General features: G+C 45.4%; 1 protein-coding gene across 2 annotated transcripts in view; it reads left to right on the top strand.

Moving 5' to 3' along the window:
• nrp2a (neuropilin 2a) overlaps positions 1 to 27,986 on the top strand; it is an 80,757-nt gene that overhangs the window by 41,870 nt on the left and 10,901 nt on the right. For both annotated transcript variants that reach the window (XM_049570244.1, XM_049570245.1), the window contains exons 8-15: positions 7,930 to 8,074; positions 11,934 to 12,109; positions 13,613 to 13,792; positions 13,882 to 14,026; positions 21,449 to 21,523; positions 21,723 to 21,827; positions 26,946 to 27,211; positions 27,763 to 27,859. In XM_049570244.1, the coding sequence (XP_049426201.1) occupies positions 7,930 to 8,074; positions 11,934 to 12,109; positions 13,613 to 13,792; positions 13,882 to 14,026; positions 21,449 to 21,523; positions 21,723 to 21,827; positions 26,946 to 27,211; positions 27,763 to 27,859 (1,189 nt within the window). The remainder of the gene's footprint in view (positions 1 to 7,929; positions 8,075 to 11,933; positions 12,110 to 13,612; positions 13,793 to 13,881; positions 14,027 to 21,448; positions 21,524 to 21,722; positions 21,828 to 26,945; positions 27,212 to 27,762; positions 27,860 to 27,986) is intronic.

Raw genomic sequence — 27,986 nt, 5'->3', positions numbered from 1 at the left:
GAAAGATCAATGGGCGATGGCGGAAACATTCGACTCACTATCAGCCAACCAAGGAGCCTGTGAATGTTCCTCAAAACCAAAGCTGAAACCAGGAAATTAAGCCTGCTACTTTACGGTTCATTTTGCTTTCGATAGCCCGACACCCATTAAACGGCACCTAACTGCAAATGCAAAATGACTCAAAATACAAGGGGCCTTTCCTTTTGGTCCAGCGCTCCATTGACTCAGGGAGCTTTGGCATTGTACTTTAAAGCCCTATCAATTTAGAAGTGGTTTAATTCTGATGTTTTGTGATGTAAATGTCTTTTACTTTCCATTTTATTTTCTGTTGGCTTTGCTGACGGACTTTGCGGAAACATAGTGCCCACTGGTTCGCTGACATTAGCCCTGGCCGCTCTGCACCAGGCCCCCAGGGAAGTCAGTGGATACATTTTTTTGAGCGTCACAAACCCTGCGAAATGTTTTGTTTGAATATCAGAATTGAATCCATTCGTTACGATAACATTTGTAACCTCTAAAAGAGCCATGAGATTAAATCATTTTATCCCCATTCAAGTTAGCGGAGTGCTAAACCTGAAGTAGCTGTCTTGGCCAGCAGAAGTCTCTTCTTGGTCTCTCCAGTGAGGAAGTGGCATCTTTTTGAGATGCAAAACCCCTTGTTAACTATGTTAGCACCACTTGCAATGCTGACAACGCTAATGGTGCTAACAGTGATAAGGTTAGGTGATAAGATATGGTTTGCGGCTCAACATTCAACTGTTTACTTACAGGGGTGACCTTGGGGGAGACCAGAGGGTGTGTACAATGTTTCCACGGCTATTCTGCTGGGTCAGGACAGTGTCACTAATGGTAATTACTGAACTAGTAGCACTGCTAGCTGGCTCCCGCCGGACCCAGCTGGTGCCCAGTGCAGAGTGGGCAAGATTAGCTAACCAGTGGAGTCCGGAGGAAGGGCAGTAGGCACTTTGTTGACGCATGAATGCATAGATCAACATGTGCAACTGGTCAAAAATATTCCCTGTGGTTTAGCAATTCAGTTATATGTTGACATCCCTATATGGAACTTTACAATACTGCTGTCATGCATCATATTGGATTTACAAATGCACCCTACATAACCATTTAAATTACAATAATACCATCTGTTTTTGATGATCATAAAGAAAGATGACAGCATGTATTCCACGGATGATAGGGCTCTTGAATTATGCTGCATATCCACAAGGATTTATTACGTCCACATTCTTTGATGTATTTTCCAAAGATCTCAGATTACGTCAGATAAAACTCCTTTTGTATTTTTGCCGACCACAGACAGAGATGGGTGGATAGGATTTGAGAATAACCCTTTTGACAAATCACTCACTGATCGCACACAATTTGCAGTCCTGGCCTGACTTAATAATGCCGAAACCAAAGAGTTCATTGTACCCTTCGCTCTCCCCGTCAGCCAGGTCCTCTTTTGGTCCCCGTGGGCTGCGGTTGAATCTTCCGTGACTGTTAATCCACCAGTCTTGTCGTACAAACTCCCAGTTAGCCCGTCCTAAGCCCCCCAAAGAGCCCTTAAGTGGTTGAAACTGAATTCTCGTCAGGGGGTGCTGTAATGACGGGGATTTGGTTCTTCTAATTGTCATTTAACAGTGAGCTCAAAGCTAATGTGGCTTTGGGAGAGCGCACGTGCATGTGTCAGTGGTGCACAATATGTGTGTGTTTGTGGAAGGTTGAGCCATGAGTGTGTCTGTGCATCAGATATGAATCACCCATGAATAAAAGGATTGGCTTGGCCGTTCTTTGCCTCACTGTGTTTGTTATTGGGGGAGAGCGCGTTGCCATTTATTGTCAAGATTTGTGTTCTTATTTGCCGTGTTAACAAAGAGCGAAGGATTTAATGCCAATAAAGATTATTTGATGGAAGGAGAGGCAGAGGGAAGGGGAGAGGCTGGGAAGGGGAAAGCATTGTGGGAAATGGGGTTGGTTTTTTGTTTTTTGTAAAGAAATGAAAGTGCTGTTGGAAGAGAAAAAACACCAGCACTGCAGATTGCAATCACCTCGGTCACACCAGCAAACAGGCTTTGTGCACACACATATGAAAGTGTGCGTGTGTGTGTATGTGTGATTTTTTTTTTTTTTTGACTCATTTTTCTGCACGCCAACACATTTTCACTTTGACACCCATGTGACTTGTTAATTCTAAATCACACTACTCACATATGCACCTCATTACTTGATGAGATGCTGGCTCTCTTAGGAATTGCATACCTCACACACACACACACACGAACTTAGATACAAACACACAATGATTTTTTTTTTTTTTTTTTTTATAGACACACACCCAAACAAATTAACATTAAAAACACACACTGTCATTCGTCTGTGAGGAAAATCCCATCAGCCCCAGCGCTAACTGAGCATTGTTACTGAAAAGCAGTGTGAGGCTGTGCTAAATCTGTCCAACACACACACACACATTCTTGTACTTCTATCTTACTGAGCCCTGATTGAAATAATGCATTCCCTTGCCTCTTAACCGTCACAACTAAATGCCCAACCCCAATCCTTACCCTTACCTTGACCTAATTGTAACCTTAACCCTTAAACCAACCCTCAATCAGGCCTTTGAGGAAGTGAGGACTGGCCACAATGTCCTCACTTTACAAATTGTCCTCAATACTTGTCTTGGTCCTCACTATGTGCTGTTTACAAGTATACACACACATAAAGTAACCTGGGAGAAAGAGAAAAACAGCCCACACAGCATTTCAGCCTGCTCCTCCATCACACCGTGTCACACGCCCTCGCACAGACACACACTTTGTTTTTTACACTCTTAAAGCTAATACAAACATCACTCTGCGTATGCTCACACACATGCAGACGGACACAACTGGCGCAAAGTGGGAGACTTCGACACAAGGCGGTGTGAGACAGTTTCAAAGGATCACTACCTTAACCTCACACACACACTGCTCTCTGCTTTTAGAGGCAGTGGTGGAGAGCGGCCAGCTGGAACCAGTTCCTACTGTCAACATCTTCATACTAAGAATGAGGGAGGGAGAGGACGTCTGGAGCAAAGATGGAGGATTGTGGGGTAGGGGGGGAGGTAATGGCTAGAAAGAAAGAGAGAGACAGAGGGAATAACTAGAGCAAGAAGACGGGCTGACGAGTGTAATGGACAGAGAAAGGGACTGGGATCGAGGGAACATCACGGGGATGAAAAAGCGGCGGGGAAACGAATAATGTCTTGTGCAGAGCCCACCGCATCTCCCTGTGGTGCCATCAGCTTGAAGGAAAACATTGGCAGAGGAAGGAGACATGTGCCAAAAACACAGAAGTGAGGGAGAAAAAGAGCGAGATGGTGAATGAATCATCTATCTATCCACACCTTGTTTTCCAGGCAACAAATGTTCGTCTCTCTAAGAAGACTCCGGTAAATTTAGTCTGTTTCGGATGCACACAAGCTACGAGACCGTCAGAGAGGGTTTTACTATAACATACACACGTCTTTCACAGTGACCTCGTTCTCCGGAGAGGTCATCAATAGTTAAATACCCATGGTGCCCGTGTCCCGCCAATGTCCACACAAAGGAGTCTGGTCGCCGCACGCTGCTGTGTGTGTGTATGTGTGTCTGTGCTGGGCTTCGTTATATTTTCATGACTCTCCACACCGGGAGACACAACATGACGGCGTTAATTATTCAGCCCACCTTGCCTGCGCATCACGTGGCACTCACACATACACCAAAAACATGCCTGTCGTCAGGCAGATTACAGATGTGGCCCAGACACCAGACTGGCAGCTTTGGTCCGTCTACATTTGAAGTCGGATTCCTAGTTGGTCAAAAAGTAACCACAAGTTGGTCAATGACCAACCATCTGCTTCCTCAGGTCATTAACCTTTAACCTTGGAAGTACTGGGTCAGGGGTCAAATGAGCAACCCCTCAGGTACCCTGACAATAGACAGGAGGGAGAAGAAGCCGACTGTCAACTTCTCATTGTCTTTGTCTCTCTCCTGTCTAAGTTTGTTCTCTCTCCACTCACATCCAAGAGAAATGGAAAGAGCCTCTTGAGAGCTGATTTTTATTGAACAAATTGTGTCAGTAATGTTAATGCCACATTCTCTGCTTTTATCCAAAGATGAAAAGAAAGGGAAGCAGCTGGCAATATTGTAATGCACCAGCTAATAGCCTTTTAGTCGTGACGGGCATCTTGTACCATTGGAACATTGGACATTTCTGGGAAGCTGCAGTGGGCAAATATTTTACATTTAGACATTTCAGAATGTTTGAACAAGCGGCCAACTTTCTGTCCTCAAAGGACAGTCGCACCACTTCTCTAGCACGGCACCATCTTGAGTTTCAGCATTATTATTTTCATTATTATCATTCAGAAAGAATGTCATTGGATTGGTTTACAAGCGTGAAAACATTCTGTGGTAGTGATAGCAGGTCGCTACATTCTACCCCCCCTGGAAAATTGACCTACGGGATGGCCTTTCTACTTGCAAGACCCGGTCAGTGTGTAAGATTTAGGAAAATTTAGCGGCATCTAGTGGTGAGGATTGCAGATTGCAACCGGCTGAACCTTCTCCAGGTTAGAATCCCTTCAGTGGTCATTGTTCAGGAGGTTTTTACCAAGAGCCGAATTATCAGCAGAGGTCATTTCCTCTCCCACACAAACAGACCTGGTGATTAAAACTTGTATAGACACTGAATATAGTAGTTTCACGTCACAAATCAGTGTTTCTCCTACACTCGTAGGCGGGACACCAGCCCAGCACCTGCTAATGTGTGCTCACGTATTTTCTCTGGTAACCTAATATGTGCTCACCTTATTTTAGATCCAGGCATTCAGGAGGTTTTTACCATGAGCTGAATTTTCTGCGGAGGTCTTTTTTGCCTTTGAAACAAATGGACACGCTGATTTAAACCGGTAAAAATGCTGAATAAGGCAGTTTCAGATTACAAACTAGTATTTCTTTGAAATCGTTTGGCATTTCAAAGACGAGATGTGCTCACATTTCTTCTCTGATGTCTTAAGATCAAGACATTCAGGAGGTTTTTACCAGGAGCCGAATTTTCCGCAGAGGTCTCTTCCTCTTCGAAGCAAATGGACACGCTGATTTCAACCGGTAGAAACACTGAATAAGGCAGTTTCAAGTTACAAACTAGTAATTCGAGACGAGCCGTTAGCCTAGCACCTGCTAATGTGTGCTCAACTTTCTTCTCTGATAACTTAAGATCAAGACATTCAGGAGGTTTGTCCTCTCCCAAACAAACTGACTTAGTGATTCTAACGGGTAAAAACACTGAATAAAGCAGTTTAACGTTAAAAAAAATCAGTGTTTTCTGACACTTTTGTCACACAGGGGCTGCTAACTAAGGTGGCCAACACAAAAACATGAAAAAGTGATTGGCACTATCTTGAGCCAGTTTGGTTTGTCCCTTCCGGACTACTGTAGATACATGGTGGTGCAACATGACAATCTTTGTAGATGACATACCGCTCTCTATGTAGATATAAGCTGCTCATTCTAAGGTAACGAAAACACGATTCTTATTTTTAGGTGATCATATATTAAAGAGAACATACTTTTTTTTTTATTATTTATACACTGGACCTTTAATTCAATCATGTGTCAGTGAAACCAAGGAAATCTTCTTCGCCAATCCTCCTGGAAAATGTCAAATGTACAGTTTCTTTGATCTTGTTTATCCTATTAATATTTTGTGATTGGTTGACTGCAGTGTGTTAACATCCCTTGGTGGGTTGCAGTAGATGAGAACTCTTTAAATTCCTAATCATTGCTTCCCTCTGCAAACAATTCCAAAAGGTGCTGACGTTGTTGCTCCTCCACTTCCTGTGTGGGGTAGCTGTTGGGAGATGTGAACTGTTTTTGTGCTACCATCAGTTTTTATCACAATGTCTTCATTGAGGAAGTGAAGCCAAAGTTTAAACGACTGGCAACAATATTCACATACAGACAAATCCTTGGACGGAGTGTTTCCTGTTTCACTGATGAATCTGCTGGTTGTTCTTTCCTTCCTACTCGCCACCACTCCCTGCCTCCTCTTCATTCAGTTATATCTGCTGCCCTTTATTCAACCTCTTTTTTCCACCTCTCCCTCTCCTGCCTCCACCCCTCTCTTCATCTGTTTTTAACTAGTCTTCTGAGGACTCTTCCTCCCCGCAGTCATCTTCTTGTTTTTCCTGTCCTCCCTGTCTTTTCGCTCTTTGTTTCACAGACAGAATATCTGGGAGTGGTGTAGATGGGGCCGGTTGTATGCGAGGCAAACCCCTCCATCATGCGCTCGTCTTTGTGCGAGCGTGCATGGGCGTTTACATAACCCCCATAAGAGCCCACATCCACTGTTTGGCCTCTTAGGTAAACATAACGGCTGCCTATCCTCAATCCAGCCGCAGATACAGCACAGATAGACCCGCTTATCTGTTCAAACACTCACGCTGCTTTGTATTACCACTGTCAGCTCCACTTGATTAAATCAGGCCATGCCCAAAATCAAATAAAACCCCTCGAGTAGGATTTTGAAGTCATATCTCTCATATTCCCACTGGTTGTGGAATTTCTGGAATATGGTATCATTTTTTTGCAGGCATGCGCCAGACTGGGAATTTTACAAATAGGTCACTTTCTACCAATATGGCAGAATAATATTTTTAAGCTTCAACTGGAATCACAGTGTTTATCACTTATAATGAAAAACAACATTATCAAATCAAGAGGGAATCAAATTTTAGGCGAAGGGAACGCGCTTTGGTTTGATCATCCGGTGCTTGGAGTAGAGTTAAAGAAATGATGCCTTTAATGTTTAATTCGGCTGCTTGTCGCAGTTGTCTTTTCATTGTGTGTAGTGGCGTTCGTCAGTGTGGTTTTGTGAGTATGTGTCAGTCCACAGCGGCTGCTCCTATCAGCCGGCCCGGTCGACCACAGACAGATAGAGTGAATGACACTTAACAGTCACTCAGTCAGTTAAAAGACACTTCCTCTGCTTATCTGAGTCTGGAGGATGCGTGTGTGTAGATGTGTGTTTGTGGGTTCCTGTGGTTTCCTGTGCCTTTTGTGTGTGGTTTCAGTTTGTAGCCACCAGCCACCAGAGAGGATGTGTGCAGAGATACCAACTGTACGGTTTTAAAGAAGGCGCTCAAAGGAGGTGTTGAGATGAACGAAAGACAGAAAGTAAAGAGAAGGTGTTGGAGTAGGAAGTCATTTATATTTATTAACAGGAAGTTATGGGTGACACACAAAGGCAAGAAAGGACTCATGTCTGTCATTGAATGTCCACATCCTACGCCCTCAAGCATCCCAAAACAGGAAGTAACTTGACCACCCTGGCTACATTTGCCCTCCGACCCCTGCTGCCACACCCCGCTGCTCAAGAGCAAATGGAAGGAAGGGAGTGTTCGTAGACAAGTGAATGTTGATGCTTTGGGAAGTTAATTTCTCTCACATCCTGCCCACCTGGAGGGACTTCCTGCATGTGATGGCCAATCAAGTTTGGTCGTGTCAGGTCACGTCTCCCACGGCTTCCTACGGCCACCAGCGTAGAGGTGTGTGGAAGCTGAGCAAGCAGCGTGTGTGTGTGTGTGTGTGTGTGTGTGTGTGTGTGTGTGAGAGAGAAGCCCTCATCCATCGCTGGGCTTTCCCAGCCTCCCAGAGCCGAACCTTTGACCCCAAAACACATCGACAGCTGGGCTGGTGACATTGGATCCGTGTTTGGGTTGTCTCTGCTTTGTCCGGCCTGCCACTGTGTGCGTGTGTAGCCAAGCGAAACCGTGCACTGTGGGTGGGTGTAGAGCAAGAGAGGTAGTGTGTGAGAAAGATAGAGATAAGGCAAGCACTCATGCCGGCATGAGCAGCACATCTCCTCCTGACAGTAACCTTTTGTCTTCTGTTTGTCTTCCCCCAGATTTTCCACGCTAACACCGACCCAGCTGAGGTGGTGCTGAACCGGGTCCCGCAGCCGGTGTTGGCCCGGTTTGTTCGCATCAGACCACAGACCTGGAGGAATGGCATCGCCCTGCGCTTCGAGCTCTACGGATGCCAGATTACAGGTGTGTGCGCGGGCGAGGTTACACTTTTCTCGCCAGAAGAAAGGTGACTTTGCCAGAATCACACTTCTTCACACTCGTACAGTTTGACTGAACAGGAACAAATTTCCGCTGCGCTTTGTGGCAGTGTTGGTCTGAACCTTGGTGTTGTGCATGTTCACTCTTTGCAAGAGCGGATTACAATAAAGTAGTTTACATTCATGTCATACATTCATAGCTGCTCTGTGCTATTCCTTTCAAGTACAACCCTCCCTTATATACGTCCCCAGCCCCAAATCATTGACTACATTTACATACACACTAATACTCCACTACCATTCCAAATTTAACATGAGTCATATAAACAGCAGTACCGGTAGCTTCATTGTCTGCTGGTGTTGTGTTGTGTTGTGTTGTGTTGGCATGCCAGGTGCTAAATCTTTAGATGCCAAAAAACAAGTGTTGCTCCAGGATGACACGTAAGGTCGTGAGTCACAAACTGATGTGTTCATTTCACCAAAAATATGAGCACGCAGCTGAGCCATGACTTTTTACACCTCTGCAGCTGGAGGCATTATGTGTTCGGGATATCCTTATGTCCGTTCATGTGTGTGCCCCATTCTCGTGAACGTGATATCAAGAACACCTTGAGGGAATTCCTTCAAATTTGGCACAAGTGTCCACTTGGACTCAAGAGTGAAGCGATTAGAATTCGGTGGTCAAAGGTCACTGTGACCTCAAAAGAAAACGTGTATAATTTGAAATTTCTTACACAGATTATGAAAACATTTCACACAGATCAGTTTGGCATGCATTTTTTCTGTTTCCACTGTGAAAGGTTGTGGATGGAACCGTAACTGTTGGGGTACCAAGCACACAGATCCGGTACTAAAAGGTGGAGCTGTGAACACTGCAGTCTGTTGATTGGTCAATAGAGGACGGTCACTCTTGCCCAGCACTAAGTTGTGCAACAACTGTTCACACTGTGGCAACTTTTAAATACATTAGTATGTTATAACTATAAAATGAAAGGATGTTTTGTTGCCGGCAACTTTAAAGTTGGAACATTTCCTTGTTATGTTACTCAATACATGAGTTGACGAGGTGAATCCATCAGCACACCTTAAATTTCAATACGACAAATTTGACCATTCCATTAGTTTTGATTGTCTCTCTTGAACAACATACACTTTCAGTAATGAGTGGATCTCTAGGCGTTTTAAAATATATATTAAGGGCGTGTCCCAATACCCACACCTCCCCTAGATATACCCACTTGCACTTGGTTGTGCGCGTTCACGTTTAGGCTAGTGGTGTCCCAAAACAGAACTGAGGTAGTGGAAGTGGTTTCCAACACTTAAAACCTGCCCTAGGTTCCAAGGGAGCCCCGACCCACACTTCCAACGAAGTGGAAGATGAGATTTCCCAGAACACCTTGCAAAGTCAGCAACTTTGGCAAGTTTTGGAAATTTGTTACCGTATGATCAGAATGTAGGCTACACAAACAACAGATGGTTGGGCTAGCGTAAACTCATCAGCAACTCGAACACAGCGTCAAAATATTTAAACAAATCAACTTACCCGAACAAAATCGATCAGAACTAGAAGACGTCGTAGGCGCCTCCTGTTTTCAGCATTCCTTCTCTGAGAAGAATAAACATAGCACATGCCACAACACAAGCGCTGGAGCCAGCATTTTCATTGCATTGCTACTGCACGTGATGTATGCCTGCACGTCAGCCACGCCGATTTGCGTGAAGTGGTGTCTCATTTCTTAGGGAAAGATCTCTACCCTGATATTTCTCACTTCCCTCATCAAGGGATATCTCGCAAACGAGGGCACTCGATACCAAGTGGAAGATTTGAGGGGTAGAAATGGGATTGGGCCTAATTTGGACCATATGATGTGAATGGCATGTATCCCAGTCATCACTTGGAGAAAAAAAAAAAGCGTCGTGGAGCGTTGTTCCTGCGGGCTCCAGCAACACTAAACCCCTGCGCTTAGCTGAGAAGGACTAAATGCACAAAGTGGCTATTTTTGAATGTCTCATTGAGGGAGACTCTCACTGCAGGGTCTAGGCACCATGTCTGAAGAGTTACTTTTGGTTCTGAAGGTACTGTACTGAAAGTGTTTGGTGTAAACAGGGCTCTGGTCAGATACCGAATTGGTGACACTAATCTTGGGTGAAACTGTGCCGACTGTATAGATCTTCTGTGCTGCCGAGTTGAAGATGTGTGTGAAGCGTCTATGTTTCTTTCTAGCTTCTTTGGAGCAGCATCCATATTTGAAGCATTGTTAACTGTCAAACATGCATGTAAACTGTGACTTGACTGGTTCGCGGAGGCAAACAACCACGAGGCGATAATTCCGGCTTGCTGAACTTTTTGAACACTAAATATAATGTGCTAAAAAAGAAATCACCTTCAACAGCAAAAAAATAACGCTGAACCATAAAAGCCAGGAACACACACATTCACTGGCACACGTTCACTCACACATACAGAACATGTGCATTTAGACTCTTTCCCACACTCCCACCCCCCCGTTATCTTTTAAACATAGCGAGCCTCGGGCTAATTAAAGGAAACTTTTACTCTATTCTTCCTTCCAGAGGCACCACCAGTTTCATTTCCCTTTCTCGACGCTCTCTGTCTCCGTCTCCCCCCAGCGACGCCTCTTTTTTCCCCTCTCATGGTTTCAGATGCTTTTTTGATGTGTCCTCTTTGCTCTGTGAGCTCCTCTATATTGAGAAATGAGTAGCGATCAATCATTCATGGCTCCCCGTTCACTCTTACATCAGAAACTGTGATTCGCCTCAGCCTCGACAGCTGCTATTGAAATAACTATTAGCTCTTACAGTACAGGTACATTCACACACAGGCAGCTTCTAAATATAGCAGATGACCTCAAAAGCAGACGTACCCTTTGAAATGTACACAGACACCACCCACTGGCACACACACACACACACACACTCTCGTATACACTTCCTGTGCCTTTTATTCATTATTTACATCTCCTGCTTTTGCTGTGACATAACAGCATGAAACTTTGATCTGTGTTCTCTTAAACCGTCAGCACAACTAACATCTCATCCCACCTCCCTTCCCCCTGCCCTTTCTCTCTTCCTCCGCGTCTCTTCCTCTTCCTCGAGCTCTCTCCACCTCCCTCCATCCTTCCCTCTCCCACTGTTTGCCTCTGCAGGAGCCTCATCTCAAACATCTTGCTCTCCTCCCAGCTTCCCCAAGCCGTCATCCTCAGCTCCGACTCTCTCTCTCGCTTCTTTTTTTTTCTCCCCACTCTTTCCGCTCTCTACTTCTCTGCCTCCCGACTCCTCGTATTATACCTCTCTTATCCCCTTAATCCTCATTTCTCCCTCTCACATACTCCCTCAGCAAGTTACTTTCAATGCTACCCGCTCATCCATATCTGAATGAGTTTCATTTCCAAGTGCTTTTGCATGTACGTGGAACTTTTCCCTCAGTTGCTGAGAAAATGTGTGCAGCACAGTGAGCAGGGAAGCTATTGTGGAGAATATAAAGATGCAATAACATATTAAAAATGTTTGTGTGCGATGTGGAGTGGATGAATGCAAAGCAGGGACGTTTGCTTTTATCCCACTAATGGTAGTCTAATTGCATGTACGATGAAGCAATAATGCTGCGCTACACAAATCTCTTCCCCTCACCTCACCCTCTCCGATCTGCTCCGGTCTAAACTCTTAATGCTCAGTGGCCAGCAGTGCAATCCTGTGGTGAAGCTTAACAGCTCCCAGGTGGGAATATGTGTAACAGCGTGAGTGTATGTTAGGTCGTCGCTGAAACTTCTCCATCATGAGGCGAAGGTTAAAGTGATCTCTGCCCTCTCCGTCTTGCACTCCAGATGCTCCGTGCTCAGACCTGCAGGGCCTGCTGTCCGGCCTGCTCCCCGACACGCAGATCTCGGCCTCCTCCAGCAGGGATATGGTGTGGAACCCCGGGACGGCACGTCTGGTGGCCAGTCGCTCTGGCTGGTTCCCCGCGCCTGCGCAGCCGCTGGCTGGAGAGGAGTGGCTTCAGGTACTGAATGATTCTGACTGCATTTAATCTACATTTTGAGTGTTGTGTTTCCAGATGATGAGCACCAACAATTAAATATGATATTAATGTTAAAATAAACACCAAGATAAGTGCGAGTTTGATGTCGTGGAGGCAAGAAGTATGGCGTGCAACTGCCACGCACATTTCTATGTCAGTCTGCACAACAGCTCTGCCTGAAGTGCCTTATAACCGCACCAAATCCAGACATCTATTACCATATTAGCTGGAGAGAAAATGTATATACACACAGCACCACAAATAACCAAATATCAAGCTTAACATGTGTGAGTTGTGCAGTGATGTCGTTATCAGGAAACAGAACAGATTGTCTTTTCTAAACCTTCATGGCTGCGTTTATCGTCATTTCCATGGACACACTGGAAAACAAATATAAACTTTTTCAACTAATTTTTAAGTTCTTATTTATAAAAAAGACAAAAAAAATTGGGGGTCAAAAATGTAATATAGTATTATTTATTCACTATGTTAAAGGTTTGGTGTGTCAGATTTAGCGGGATTTAGTGCCATCTAGTGGTGAGGATTGCAGATTGCAACGAGCTGGTTGGGATTCCTTCAGTGTTCATCGTTCAGGAGGTTTTTAACGGGAGCTGAATCATCCACAGAGGTCTCTTCCTCTCCAAAACAAACTGACCAGGTGATTCAGCACATCAGAGAAGGGCTGCTAGTCCAGCTGCTGCTCATGTGTGCTCACATTTTTCTCGAAAAACTTAAGATCCAGACAATCAGGAGGTCAAAATTTAACGCAGAGGTCTCTTGTTCTCACAAAACAAAAGAACTTAAGGATTTAAACTGGTAAAAACACTGAATTAAAGCAGGTTTGCATGAAAAAATATCAGTGTTACCTGACAGTCTTGTCTCAGAGGGCTTCTAACTACGGTGGCCAACGCAGAACATTAAATTGCAATGGCCGTATCTAGAGCCAGTGTTTGGTTTGTCCATTCTGGGCTACTGTAGAAACACAGCAGTGCTACATGGCTAAATCCCACACACTGGACCTTTAATTGTATGTATGAGCTGCAGTACCTATCTACAACTTTCTGGCACCTTCTTGGTATGCTGGTGTTGGGTATGGTCCGAAAAATGTACTGAAAAGTCTGGAAGTTTGAGTTCAGATAAGTATGGAATTTTGAAATGGGAAATGTGTCGGAACGGGAACCACCAGAGGATCCAGGATACGATATTATCCCAATTCTTACGTCATAATAGTGCTTAATATGCAAGACAAAAGCCAGCAGCAGCCTGGCTGTCGTGTCATGTGTTCAGGGTAATTGTTACCTCCTCATTGAAGATGTCACGTCCACATATGCAACAAGTAGTAGCCTAGATTCTGGCTTCCATTTTGTGTCATTCGAACTGAAAGAGGCAAACAAGCTTCAACAAGAAGCAGAGCTTACACTCAAACATAACCATGTGTTGTTTTGTGTTAACGGCCGTGCATGTATCTCAATGTAACCCCTACAGGTGGACCTTGGTGTGCCTAAGACGGTGCGTGGAGTGATCACCCAGGGGGCGCGGGGAGGAGACGCAGGAAGCGGCGCGACCACGGATAACCGGGCGTTCGTCAGGAAGTACAAAGTGGCGCACAGCCTGAATGGGAAAGACTGGAATTTCATCATGGACATGAAGACGAGCCTGCCTAAGGTGGGTGAGGGAGGAGGATAGATGGGAGGATTGTGCTTGTGCAAGTACAAAGCATCAAGATGACATTTGTGTTTGTGTATTTTGGGCAGATTTTTGAGGGGAACACACACTATGACACCCCAGAGCTGCGTCATTTTGAGGAGATAGTGTCCCAGTACATCAGGCTGTACCCGGAGAGGTGGTCTCCAGCAGGAATCGGGATGAGAGTGGAGATACTGGGCTGCGACCTTCCAGGTAGGACGCTCTGCCGTTGCTCATACGACAGGGAACCACTTTATATATGATAATTTGCTGCCCGCACTATTCCAAGCTGAATTATTTCCCCCCGCACTGTAATGAACCCATCTAACCAGAAGTGAATGGACCTTGAGGAAAGGTGGCTCACCAGAAGAGTGAGCCTCACATTAGATATGCATGAGAGTCATTACAGCCTGCCAAAGGTGAGCGGAGACGCCAAGAAAGAGAAAGTGAAAGCTTGACCCTCGAAGGTTGCGCATTTGTTTCTGAGGTTGTTTCACCTGGAAAATCTGAGTTAGTTCCAACAAGTGTTTGCATCAGCGGGGAGTGGACAAGGTTTGGTTTGAAGGAATGCGTCCCCAGAGAGAGCGAGAGAGAGAGAGAGCGTTGGTTTGTTCACTTTCCAGCGCGATCTGTTATCCAGATGTGAGGCACTGCTGCAGGAACACATTCACCGGCACAAGTGCACATATGGGCTCTCACTATTTACCACTCCCTCTGTGCCTGAACAGGATGACGGGGTTGTATCATGCAACATGCACAGTCACACAAAATGCACCACAGGATCGCCTTCACCACTTGTGTGGACGGAGTCATAATCAAAGATATAAAGCCACAAAGATGTAGAGAAACAAGTAAGCGATGACGCATTGATCTCTGTCGGTGAATGATGGAACACAGGTGTGCTTTAATTTACATGTAGCCCATAAAAGCTTGCTCTCAACACCTGGTATCTGGTCACTTTTTTACTCCGTGCCACACAGGAAATGATTTTGCTTTTACTGTTTGATTCATGTGGAAAGAGCAGAAACCTAACAATGAACAGAAACCCCCAAAAATTGAAACCAAAGACTGTCTCAAACTGTATCGACCATATTTTGACAAGATGGTGGAGCTAACCCTGATGCTAGCTGCTAGCTTGGTTAGCAGCATGGCTGGGTATCATTAAGAACATTACAACACCAGCACCAATAGTGTAATGGTAGCCATAATTTTGAATGTTTTCATCGAATCTCAGCATGCTATACTACTAAGGCCTTTAAATGTACCTTAACTGACATCACCAGAACACCGGCACAAGAAGGATCGATGCAGGTATCGTTCAGTTGTGGCTTCTGGGTTATTTCAATTCCTTAAGCATATTGAGTACCAATACCCTGGGCTACTTAGCACAGTGCATCTACAGCTATTATTTTGGTCAGCGCCACTTTGGATTGTTGGAGCCAGATGTGACAACCCAGTCTCACTCCAAAGTCGTCGAATATCGGCGCTTGGTCAGTGACGTCTGGTGTCAGACACCAACGAAAAAGCTGTCCAGTCGCCATCATTGTGTAGCAGTGGCCGGCAGCGTCAGGAGGGAACGCGGCAGGACAACAACCTAAGTTAAGGGGGCGAAAAGTCTGATTGGGGCTGACAGGAGGGGTGGTGGATGGGTCCAGCAACCTTGGACTTTCACCTTGGACGCCAGTGTTTGCTTCCCAAAAGACTGCAAAGCCAGACCCTGTTTTTTTCCTAAACCCAACCACATGCTTTTGTTGCCCAAACCCAACAAAGTGTGATTTGGCCAAACATAACCACGTGAGTGTGTTCTTGAATGAAAAAAACATGAATTTGCGGCGTTGTACTGACGTAGTGCGTTTATTTTGAAAGAGGCTGTACGCAAAGTGTAAATTTCCTGTGAAAAGGGAAGTGTAGTTTGAAACCTACGCACCTGTACGTTACAGTATATATTGACGTGGAAAGTCCATGACCAAACGTTGATATGTGACGAGTCGTACGTGAGAATGTGTTGGACAAGACAGGGGGTTTGTCAGCTATGGTTTACTATAATAATGCTAATGCTAATTTTGGCTAGCAAAAACAGTCTTAAAACCATCAAAACAAAATGGACTCACCATAAAAAAAAAAAAAATCTGACTCTTTGGTGGGTCTTTTAGTTCAACCAAATGCGGAGCAAGACTTTTTTTAAGGTGACCAAAACATTACTATTAACTTTCATGAACTCATGTGCCTTCGTCCCCCACAATAAAAACTTTTATTTCGACAAAATGAACGACATATACATGACAAATTAATGCAGAAAAGACACAAATTACGAGAATGGCAGAAATTAAGTGTTAAAAACTTTCTGATTAATATGTGTACCTCCCAGTGTTGAAATGAAAGCTACACCCTTGCTACCTACAGTAACTAAGGTTATTGCTGCGGTAGTGGCTTGTCGATGGATGGCATCCACCTGTCACTCAAAGCACCCACGCCCTCAATTATATAACATGCTACCTACAGTAACTAAGGTTATTGCTGCGGTAGTGGCTTGTCGATGGATGGCATCCACCTGTCACTCAAAGCACCCACGCCCTCAATTATATAACATAAAGCTGATCGAAACCATTTTTGTACCAGGGTGTAAACATGTTTATTTCTGCTGTAAAGTTTGGCATTTTAACATGAGGGTCAATGGGGACTGACTCACATCTGGAGCCACCCTCCAGTGGCCATTAGTGGAACTGCAGTTTTTGCCAGGCTTCATTTTCCAGCCCTTGAGAACAAAAAAAGAACCCTTGGGTCAGGGATTACCACTTTCTGCAGACGGGGGATTTTTATCAGATGGTGTGGAGGGTTTGTGTGACAGAAAACTGCTGTTGAGGGTCACTCATTGTTCACAGGCCTCCAAAACTCAGCAAGAATAGCTAACTACTGCTGACATCCTGTAAATCATTCACTTCCTCTCACACTCAAACTATTCACTTCTTTCCAGGCTGTCTCAGCTAAGCCCTCTTTAGAATTCCTTCTTATTTATGTGATTTAGGAAATTAAATGGATGGGTTTTTTTTACCCCAAATCTTGTAGTTTGAAAATAGCAGCAGCTCCTACAGCGAGGCAGAATAAGGTCTCTGTCATCATTCCTACACATGGTTGCAGTTCTTTCTTTTCCCACCCCGAGGCCTCAGTGCGTGGGTCCGTAAATGTTTTTGTTCTTTTTTTCCGTTACCATGCCTCCTCTCCTTCCCCTCCTCCTCCGTTACTCATCACTCGCACCTCTTTTCCATGCTCGCTGCTGTTGGTCCTGACTCCTTCTGTTTCCCACATTGGTCCTATACTTACTGGGGCTGTGTGTATAAGCTCTTTATGTCACTGTCAGAGCATCCCATCGTCTAGGAAAGCTTCTGTGAGTGTGTGTGTGAGAGAGAGAGTGTGTGTGTGGATGAACCTTGATCTGAGCACTTAAACCCACCCAACAGAATATCAAACAATGGCTACTTATCTTTCCCATCATGTTTTTATCTTTTGGGTGAATGTGTGTGAGTGTGCGTGCATTGGCATCCATTCATCTGGGTGTGTGTGTGTGTGTGTGTGTGTGTGTAGGTGTGTGTGTGTGTGTGTGTGTGTGTGGCTAGGACTGCCAAGCAGAGATTTACAGAAAAGCTTTCTACATAATTGAAGTTTTTTTTCCCTCTTCTCTGACATATTGCTGAGTCAGATTCTTTTGGAGAGAGCAATGTCTTTTATGCAGAGAGCCCTTTCCACTCTGCGCATATACGTGTGTGTGTTTTTGTGCGTCGAAAAATAAGCAGCGTGTATGTCTGTGTGTGTGTTTTTGCAAGCACGTGTGTATGCATGCTCAGCCGCCGTGCGTATTTGTACGTGCGCGCCTCCATTATCTATGCCAGCAGCTCCCCTGGGTCCAGTTCTAAGTGTTGGCGTCTCATCCCCTGCATGACGATGACTTGCATCATCACCTGCAGCAGTCGGCACATTATGTAAGACAACACTCCGCTGCAGAGGGACTTTTCCTGCATTGCAAGGCCCTCTGCTGCGCATGTACGCACGGCCGGCCACAGTCCTCACACACATCAAGGGCAAGGCTCGGGGCAAGGTAGGCAGGTCACATACGTTCACACACATCCTCGCTCTGTCTCACATAAACATACACACCCACACAAACGCACAAGTCGGTCCCATTCCCATTGCCCCCGACACTCCTGTCACACCCTGGAAAGGTCAGCACATTTACACTGTGACAAGGCCTGACCTTTGAAAGCACAGAGTGCTCAGCAGCTGGGTGGAATCTTAATGGACTAGCCCGTGTGTTTTGTGTTCATGTGTGCGCGCAGACGCCCGTGTAATGTATAGGCCGTCGGTTTGTTTTAACGCCCGGTTCCAAGACTTAAGTGGAGGGCTGAAAGGTTACGCTGGAATAAAACAAAAGAGAAGAGGAGGTAGGAATAGAGGTTTGAGGAAGAGGGTCGCTTTCCTCGCCTGTACCTTCCCGGTGGGCCGTCAGCGATAAGAGTCTCATTAGGTAGTTAATGACAGGCATAAAGGACATGACATTAACGCTGGGTTAATGTCAGGAGCCGTCGCCAGCTGTGGCCAGGTCTTTCATGTCTGCCATTTCTCCAGCTGGGGCGCCGTCGCGCTCATTTCCACAGGAAGTTCCTTTAAGCGGATCAATTGTGTATCACGCCGCGTTTGTTGCCCTTAGTGCCTTTCATAGTCTTTAAATGATAATGGCTGTCATGCAGAAAGAACAGTCGGAGGCTCTGGTGTTGTCACCGACAGCCAGCCAGCAGAGGGATGTGTGTTGATGGGAGTTTTGGTGTGTGTTTTCCCAACCGATGAGCTCACATAGATATCGTTTGGATGGACTTTTAATGAGACATGTCAAATTTAAAGGGTGACCTCAGTCCTTTCCAACCTGGACTCTGTTTTTGTTACGTTTTTGTGTCCAAGTGACTAATAGGTGCAACCATGGGTGCAGATCTGATGACAAGTTTGGGGGGGACACAATCAGTTGTGATTTTTTTTAATTGCACGTGTGCAAATCATGCCCACAGAGCACTTGAGATTGCCAGCATATTTCACGATTTCATAGAGGCTCATCACCATCACCAAGTCATTCAAAAAGCACTACAAAGAGAATCATATGCTTACCTTTACTGTTTATTTCTCTTAAACAGCCAGTATTACATTGAACCAGCCATCACCCTCCTTTTCACTGCTTCGCTGTTAGTTAATGCTACTTCTAGTTTCAGGGTCTCAGGAATGTTATGTCCACTCACGTTCTCATCTCTCGCCTCTCACGGATTCCCATTTCTCCTCATCATCTTCCCTTTCTCCCAGTATATAGGACTACTGTATACATTTGCTCAATTTCAATCATTTAAGCTATTTAGAATTGGGGGGGACAATTTGTATTTTTCAGAATTTGGGGGGGACATGTCCCCCCCATCCCCCCCGGGATCTGCACCCATGGGTGCAACAGTTTTTGAAACTGGTCCAGTATTCAGCGACAGGGCTGCAGCCAGCAGCGGCGAAACAAGCTGCAATGCGCAACTACAGCAACTGAAAGTTCTTGTTTTCGTGGGTTGGAAGTGAAGCTAGTAGATGCTGCTGGGTCTGGAGTGAATGGAAAAACTATGAACTGGGCCTAAAATCCTCCTGTGTTCAACCAGAAACCCCCCTGAAATCATCATCGCCAAACCTACCAGACTCCATTCAAATAAACAGCGATTTAAGCTCACACAGAGCCAGCTTATTGTCACATCTAACTTGGTGAGTAAAGGATTTATTTCGGCAAAAGCTGAAGTTGAAGAGTTGGTGATTGTTGAAAAAGTGGAGACACAACTCTCATGAGTGTAATTTTGTTTCTATGGACTTTAAATGAAGTGCGTTTTTACAATGGTAAAATTGCTGTTTATTTAAAGGGAGTCTGGTGGGTTTGTCGATGGCAATTTCGGGGCTGTTTCTGGTTAAACAAAAAGGAATCCTACTCTTTAACTAAAGCTCTATGTCTGTAGGTGCCTTTCTATAATGCTGTCAGACACTTGCAATAACAATCTGAGTCAGTCAGCGTAAAAACAAGCACTTTAATTGGATGTAAATTGATGGTGCACAATTGCCCCCATGTGATTACATTGCAGCCTGTTTCGGTGAAGCGCTCTCACTCAATAGTCGACCAATTTCAAAAGTTGTCGTTCCCCACTTACTTAAACACAAAAGCTTGAGAAAATAGAATCCAATTTTTAACATACTGGAGTTACTCTTTAATATGAGTTCAAATCCACTCCCATATTTCAGTTATTAACTTCGGATAACTATGAAAAAACTGTGTAAACATGTGTTGTTAATGACTCTCTGCGATGGTTACCCAAAGAGAAACTGAGGCTAACAGTTTATTCACATGATAAATCTGGACCTCTGCTTGAAACCTGACCCGAACCTCCGCGTAACCTCCCCAACACACCACGGTTGACCCATCTGCTCCTAATAACACAGCACTTTCCCCCACTTCACATTCCAGCGGCAGCCTGCTTAACATGTGTCCGTCCGTGCACACATGCCATGTGTTTTAATGAGCACGTCGTTAGTGTGTTGTTTCGCTTTCCGTGTGATGTATGCACGCTTAAATAGATGTTAAGGGCAGGGGGAAAATCATACATTTCACTTTGCGTTTGCTCTCCCCTCCCATGAGTTATAGAGTGAGCGAGACACTTGGTAACACACACCATCGCTCACACATGGAGTGTGTGTGTGTGCTGTATCCTCCCTGACAGCCAGTGAGTAGTCCCAGTCAAAGTGTGATCATCCTGCCCAAGGTCGAGGGGAGTTTGTTGGACACATCCATCCATCAGCTTTAACCCCAGACGCTCTGTATGCGTGCATGTGAAGTCATGCGATTGCGTGTGTATTAGCATGTGGACATGCGTGTCAGCATATTTGAGTCAGTGCCGGGCAGATACCGACGCCGGAGCACCCAGACACAACATGACGGGGGCCCTCTTGGGTGCTCTCGTGGCTATCTGTGCCTGCCTTCGCCTGTCTCTGACACTCTGGGTGGGATGGCCGGATGGAGACAGGAGGCGGTGGGAGATAGTTTCGGACCGTGACCTCACACTCTCAATTATGACATGGGCTTTAATTCACCCTTAATGTACTGGGCACTGAGACGGGCTGCTGAATTGTGGGTAAAATGACCCTGGAAAAGCAGTATAACTATATATCAACATATTACAATATCCAAAATGTAAAGCGGCTAGCAGTTTCCACCTGTTTCCAGCCTTTATGCTAAGCTAAGCTAACCTGTTGTTAGCCGTAGCTGTACTGTAGCTTCATATTTAGCATTCAGAAGTAACAAAGCAAAACAAGTCCAACTATTAGCTTCTCTGAGCTCACTTCCTGTCATAAAGACACTGCGCCTCATTACTTCCTGTTCCTATTTCCCTTTACTTATTACTTCCTGTTACTGTTTTCCCTGGCCCTGCCTCACGTACGCTGCTGTGCGCGGCAGCAGAAATGCCACATAAATAATCTCTTAAACAAACATTCGGTGATTAATGTGTCCTCTTTGCATTAATCCAATGTTTGAGTGTTGTTTCATACACCCATCTTTGACCTGTGCTGTGTTTGTGTCCGTAGAAACCACCACGCCAGCCGACACCGCCACGCCAACCCTGCCTGCCGACACTGAAACCACCACTTTCCAGGTTCCCGGTGAGTCCAGGAAACAAGGTATTTTACATGAAAAGAGAAAGAGGATTAATGGTGTTATTAGGGAGCAGTAATAGAAAAGATGAAAGGGCTATGTGACATTATGTAGAGCAGCTGCTTTCTTTATCTGAAATGATTCCTCACACCTCTGCGCCCTTTGGCTCTCGCTCTCACTCACTCTTCCTTCCTTCCTCCTCTACAGGAGCCCCCTCTTCTCCGTCAGACAGCTTGTGTGACTTTGACCACGGCCTGTGTGGGTGGACGCACGACCCCAACGCTCCTCTGCTCTGGTCCCTGCACAGCCACGGTGAGTGGATGGTGGAGATTCGGCGTGACTCACCGCCGCCGTCTGGTTAGCAGGACGACTCAGAGCTGCTGCAGGAAGCTTTTCTCAATGTGATGGACATCTTACATGGGATCAGCGTCCTTGCTGCGGAGCTTCTTATGTATGCAGCAGCGAGAAGATTTCATTTAGGCGCAGAAAATTGCACGAGCACAAATGCACTGAGTTTATTTTATCAACTTCACTGAGTCTAGACAAGACACTAATTAAATGGAGTCATTCTCCTTGTGCATCTTCATCGAGTCCCTTTTTCAATTTGATTAAAATAATTCCTCAAATTGAAACCGGTCTAATTTAGCGGCGACGTCGCCTGCCAGCCGCGCCGCTCTTTCCGAGCGGATGAGGATGGAAATGAATTGAGGGGGCGACGCCGTGTCAGGCGCACACTTAGCCTCGCGTGTGACATGTGACACGCACCGGCTAGCTCGCCTCGGCAGGAAAGGGGTTAAGACCCAGTAGCTCCAATTAAGTTCAGAGCAGGAGATTCCAAAGACGGGGAGTTATTCCCAGCCGTCCGTTCCTGCAGGCGCATCCCAGATGATGCTGTGTAGACACAGAAATAATTATTCATTTTCCCTTTATACACACCCACGAATCAAACGTGCAGCTTTTGGCGTGTTATTAAAAACCATAGAAGATGTATCCTGCTGGGTTTAGCAGGGATCGCTATTTATACTTTTCATAAAGGGGGGTAAGAGATTGTTATCCCAGCCTTGTTTTAAAATTCATTGGTTTTGAGCAAGTCGCCATGAAAGATTCAGCACCGCTCCAGCTGGAGAGAATTAAACAAGAGGTTCAGCGTGCCCTCTTTCTTTTCTCAAATTTGTGATGTCACCTGGGTCACGTTCAGCGGGGCCGGCAGCAAAGGTTCCCGGAAAGCGTGACCGATTTAGGTCACAGCCGCCTTTGACAGGGGGGCTTCAAAGCAGCTTCTTTCATCACCGGCCGGATTGGAAAGGGTCGCTCAGATCAGTCAGGTTGTGGCTTTCATGTATGGAGTATCATTTCCAGCCGTTTTGACACGCCACGCCGGCCTTTGATTTTCCCGCTGATGTCAAAGGTCAGAAATCCCAGCCAACACCAGATCATTATTTCACTGCTATCAAATCACAGTTTAATCCTCTGTAGAGTTCGTCTCTCTCATGTGGCCCCGACGCCATGATCTCCTCACCTCCTGACCTCAGTCATGAAACCAATTATTAGGCGCAGAGGTGGAATCATCCGCCATATACTGCGTTATTTGGCTTAATATCCCCCCGCTAGTAAAATCATGCTAAATAGGCTTCATAGATTGAATCCTTGTTTGCTTCTCGCTGCAGGAGGCCGCTGTGAAATGGATTAATAATGCTCTGTTGTGCTGCGTACGGCGAGGCAGCCTCGATTATGAGCTGTCTGGCGAACAAGAGGCACAACAATGGGGGGCTCGCTGCGAGACGTCGCGCTCCAATGTGAAGCGGGGACGGCGGAATAGGCTTTGGTGCACACATTAAAAACGTGTGATAAGGCGCCTCGCGGAGTCACAAATATGTTTCTGTGGCCCGTCCTCTATAGGCACACATGCAGTGTGTACACAAACACACACACACACACACACACACACACAGACTCATTCCAGGGCTGCGAAGGGCCAAGGGACATACTGTCACACACACTGTCTGAAGTGTCACACACAGGCGAGTCTGGGCGTATGGCGGGCAGAGGGGAGCTGTCAAGTCGGAGGAAGATTTGTCCCTCCAGATACTGCTTGTCGGATCTGCTGGAAAGGCCACACACACACACACACACACACACACAGGCGCACACAATGAAAGGTTATCGACCCAGTCACTCAATAAGTTGAGCACAGCTGCGCTAAAAACACACACTACCTCATTGGATGCGACTATAAGGATAAAAAGCACAACTAGTGTTAAAGGGAAACACTTTCACGAGCCGAGGTGTGTGATGTCATCAGGTTATTCTCGTCCTATTTCTATTATAACTATTATTTCAGTCACTGTGTGTGTTCATGTGCCAGCTGAAATGTTGTAGTAACGTAAAAGTGCCACCAGGTGGCAGGAGCTACATTTGAAGCACCGTACGTAAACATGCAAGTCACTGAATCCTCCACAGGAAGTTCCTTCAAATGTTTCACAATAAAAGCCTGTTTAGAAAACGAAGGGATTCTCTCAAGCAAAGTTATAAGGGGCTTTTAATTTGAAACGGATACAGGAAGCGTTGAGTTTGACGCCACTATTTTTTAATTTTCTTAATTTATGTCCTCCATTATGAAGACGTAGCATTGTTTGCTAGCTTGATGCTAACGGCAGTACTTAGCGGGTTGCTAAAGGGCCTCTGCTGTTTCACGCCATCATTTAACATCTCTACAGGAAATATCAAAAACCCTGGGGTGTTGTTGCCGTACAGTTTCCACAGCAACAGATCGCTCCGTGTTCCTATTGGCCAAAGTGACGGTTGTGACTGGAGCAGTCGTTAACGACAAAAAGAAAATCAAACATGCTAGCCTTTCTGTCGGAACGACATGAAGCGTCCCAGACGTGGCGTCAGTTGTCGTCTACTATGACACACTTCACAAGATGAACGATGGATTGTCGCGTACGATACTCATTGTCGTTCACGATCGATGCCGACACCGTACGTTGCTGTGTCGGGCTGATATCGTGTCGTGGGAACCAGGCATTAGACACAAACACAGGTTCAAAAATACAGAAGTTTCTCTTTAAAGACTGAGAAAGAAAAACTAAAACAGACACACTCTGGAAAATACCTGATTTGCCTCACACTGCTTTTTCCTTGCCTGTAAGACAGATAGGCGCACGCGCACGCACACACACACACACACACACACGATAAAGCAGGTGATTTAATCTGCAGATTGTTGATACTGGACATTTTCCCACAGGGCCCACTTAAGAAATTCTTCACCAGACGCCTCTTTGAGTCACTCTCTCACACATATATGCAGTCTCCTTTTCCTCTCACACACACACACACACACACACACACACACACACTCAGACATACTGTAGGCTCACCGATCTCTGACAATGGAATTCATGTTGGCAACCAATTTGCAAACTAAACATCCTCTGGTGTAAACAAACGGAGTGGCGTGCATTTTGTTGGACCTTTCCGCTGTTGGAGTCGTTCACCTGGGAGGGAGTGAGGAGAAATGGCCCCCGGGGGTGTTGGCTGGAGTTGTGGTAGCGCTCCGTGGAAGAATGACGCTCTCACTGCTCCTATTCTTCTTCTGTGTTTATATTTGTCATTTCCCTATTGTTTGGTGTGACTATTGTGCAGCAGTGATCCCGTTCCTGTTAACAAGCCGTGATTCATTTCTTTTTGTATCTGTAATTATGTGAAAACATGCCGTACATGTGTGCTTATGGGTATGTATGTGTCCGAGTCTTCCTGTGTGTGCAAACAGGGATGATTTATGGTTATAATTGTGTATGTGCTGCGTTCACAAACCTGCAGCTCTTCCAGTGGATATCAAGAGACGGCACATCCTTTTAAATTTCCTAGTTTTTATCGCCTCGAGGGCTGAAATGAAAACCCATTAAATCAGTTTCTTCTTTTGTTTGACTGCAGCAACCAGCAAACTCAAGGTTAAAACAAAGCTCTGCTCATTTCTGGCAATGTGTTGCAAATACTGGAGCAGCTTGGTTGCATATTGTTGCTGTGAAATCCCCCGTGACGTTTTTATTTTAGTTTCACTGGATCCAGTGTGTTCATGAGTTCATCCAATCAGCTGAGCCAAGAGTCTCATGTGTTAGAGTTTAGACGATGTCAGGGACCTGGGTCTTATACTGTACCAGAGGGTGGAACAAGTGGTTGTTTTGCAAGTGTCAAGTCTTTGTGCTCAAGTCCCAAGTCAAGACAGGCAAGTCCCTAGTCAAGACTGACAAATTCCAAGCCAAGTCCCAAGTCCAAACTGACAAATTTCATGTCAAGTCCCATGTCAAGTCCCTAGTCAAGACAGGTAAATTCCAAGCCAAGTCCCAAGTCAAGACTGACAAATTCCATGTCAAGTCCTAATTCAAGACTGACAAATTTCATGTCATGTCCCAAGTCAAGATGGGCAAGTCCCAAATTAGGTTCTAAGTCAAGATTGACAAATTCCAAGTCAAGACCTGACACAAATTCCACGTCGTCTCAAGTCAAGACTGACAAATTCCATGTCAAGTCCCAAGTCAAGACAGGAAGTCCTTAATCAAGACTGACAAATTCCATGTCAAGTCCCAAGTCAAGACAGGAAGTCCTTAATCAAGACTGACAAATTCCATGTCAAGTCCCAAGTCAAGACAGGAAGTCCTTAGTCAAGACTGACAAATTCCAAGTCAAGTCCCAAGTCCAAACTGACAAATTTCATGTCATGTCCCAAGTCTAGACAGGCAAGTCCCAAGTCAAGTCCCATGTCAAGACAGGCAGGTCCCAAGTCAAAACTCAAGACAAATTTCATGCCGAGTCCCAAGACTGACAAATTCCATGTCTAGTCCTAATTCAAGACTGACGAATTTCATGTCATGTCCCAAGTCAAGACGGGCAAGTCCCAAATTAGGTTCTAAGTCAAGACTAACAAATTCCAAGTCAAGTCTCAAGTCAAGACAGGCAAGTCCCAAGTAAAGTCCCAAGATCGACAAGTTGCAATTCAAGTCCTATATTAAGACGGGCAAGTCCCAAGTCAAGACTGACAAGTCCCATGTCAAGTACTAAGTCAAGTCCCAAGCCCTAAAACTTTTGAGTCCTAAACAAGTCATAATGCACTCTTTACTATTTTTACTAAATTTACACAACAGAGTAATAAAATATTATATTTACTGAAATCATGAAATCATGTAAAACTTTTGTTGACCTGTTAAAACAAGTTAATCAATAAGTTCCTTAATGTTAGCTTAGCATTAGCTTGCTAAATCTGTTCATTTTAACCTTAACCTTAATTCTTTGCATAACTTGAGTTTAAATTCATCAAATTTGTGACTCAAACCTGACTCTAGTCCAAGTCATGTCACTTGAGTCCCCACCTCTGCATGTAACACATTCAGAATAAAGACATGTTTCCTCTTATCATGTCCCCTCCAGAGCTCGACAGCTACCTGTACATGGACGCAAGCCTCAAGACGGAGCAGCAGCGAGCCCGGCTGGTGAGCCCCGTTGTGGCAGCTGACACGGGGCCCCTCTGCCTCCTCTTCTCCTACCAGCTGTGGGGGGAGGCCCAGGGCCACCTGAAGGTCCTGGTGCGGGACGCCCACAACGAGGAGACGGTGCTGTGGACACTGAAAGACGATCAGGGCCCGGTCTGGAGGGAGGGTCGCACCATCCTGCCTCGATCCCCGAAAGACTTCCAGGTAGTGATGAACCCATGAAAGCATCAGGGTTCTATATGGAAGTATGTGTGCTTGATAATAGGTATCTGGGTCAAACCCTTTATTATGTGTCTCCCTAGAAAGAGAGACGTGTCTTTAATGTCTTTATCAGGGTTGGTTGGAGAGATACATTCCTCTCAGAGCATATGAGAGCATCAGTTTTAATCTCCCTGTCACCTTAGGCCAGGTTTGACTTCAAAAGGAGCTAAAGTAAGCCATATTGTCTCTATTGGCTGTGTGATTGTTTGGGGATCGCTGCGCATTTGTCAGAGACATCACAAGCAGTTAATGTTCTCATGAAAAAGTAAGTCGAAGTCGCTTGCAGAGACGGGGAGGATGATTGCAAGTGTTGAGTGCAACTTTGAAATCACAGGCACCGTATTAAGTTTTTATCCTCTTTCTCTTCCTCCTCCTCCTCCCGCTTGTCCCCGTTCTCAATTCCACCCCCCTCTGCTCACTGTCGCCTTCTTCCTGTCTCCGTCTTCTTTCTCAACTTTCCTCCTCCTCTTCCTCTTCCTCCCGTGTTTTGGTAGGTTGTGATGGAGGGTTTCTTTGTGCACGGCACCAGAGGACACATCTGGATCGACAACATCCACATGAGCCCGAGCACACCCCTGAAAGAGTGTACACGTAAGTCGAACACACACACGTTTCGGGACATCTCTGACAGACAGACGGGGACAGACTGTATTTTCTGCTTCACTTTGCCATCACCATGCAGAAAAAATATTGAAAAATAAACACAAACACTGACTCA

The sequence above is a fragment of the Epinephelus fuscoguttatus genome, linkage group LG24 (assembly GCF_011397635.1).
Source record: "Epinephelus fuscoguttatus linkage group LG24, E.fuscoguttatus.final_Chr_v1".
Classification (NCBI taxonomy): Eukaryota; Metazoa; Chordata; class Actinopteri; order Perciformes; family Serranidae; genus Epinephelus; species Epinephelus fuscoguttatus.
This window is presented reverse-complemented; position numbering and strand designations above follow the sequence as displayed.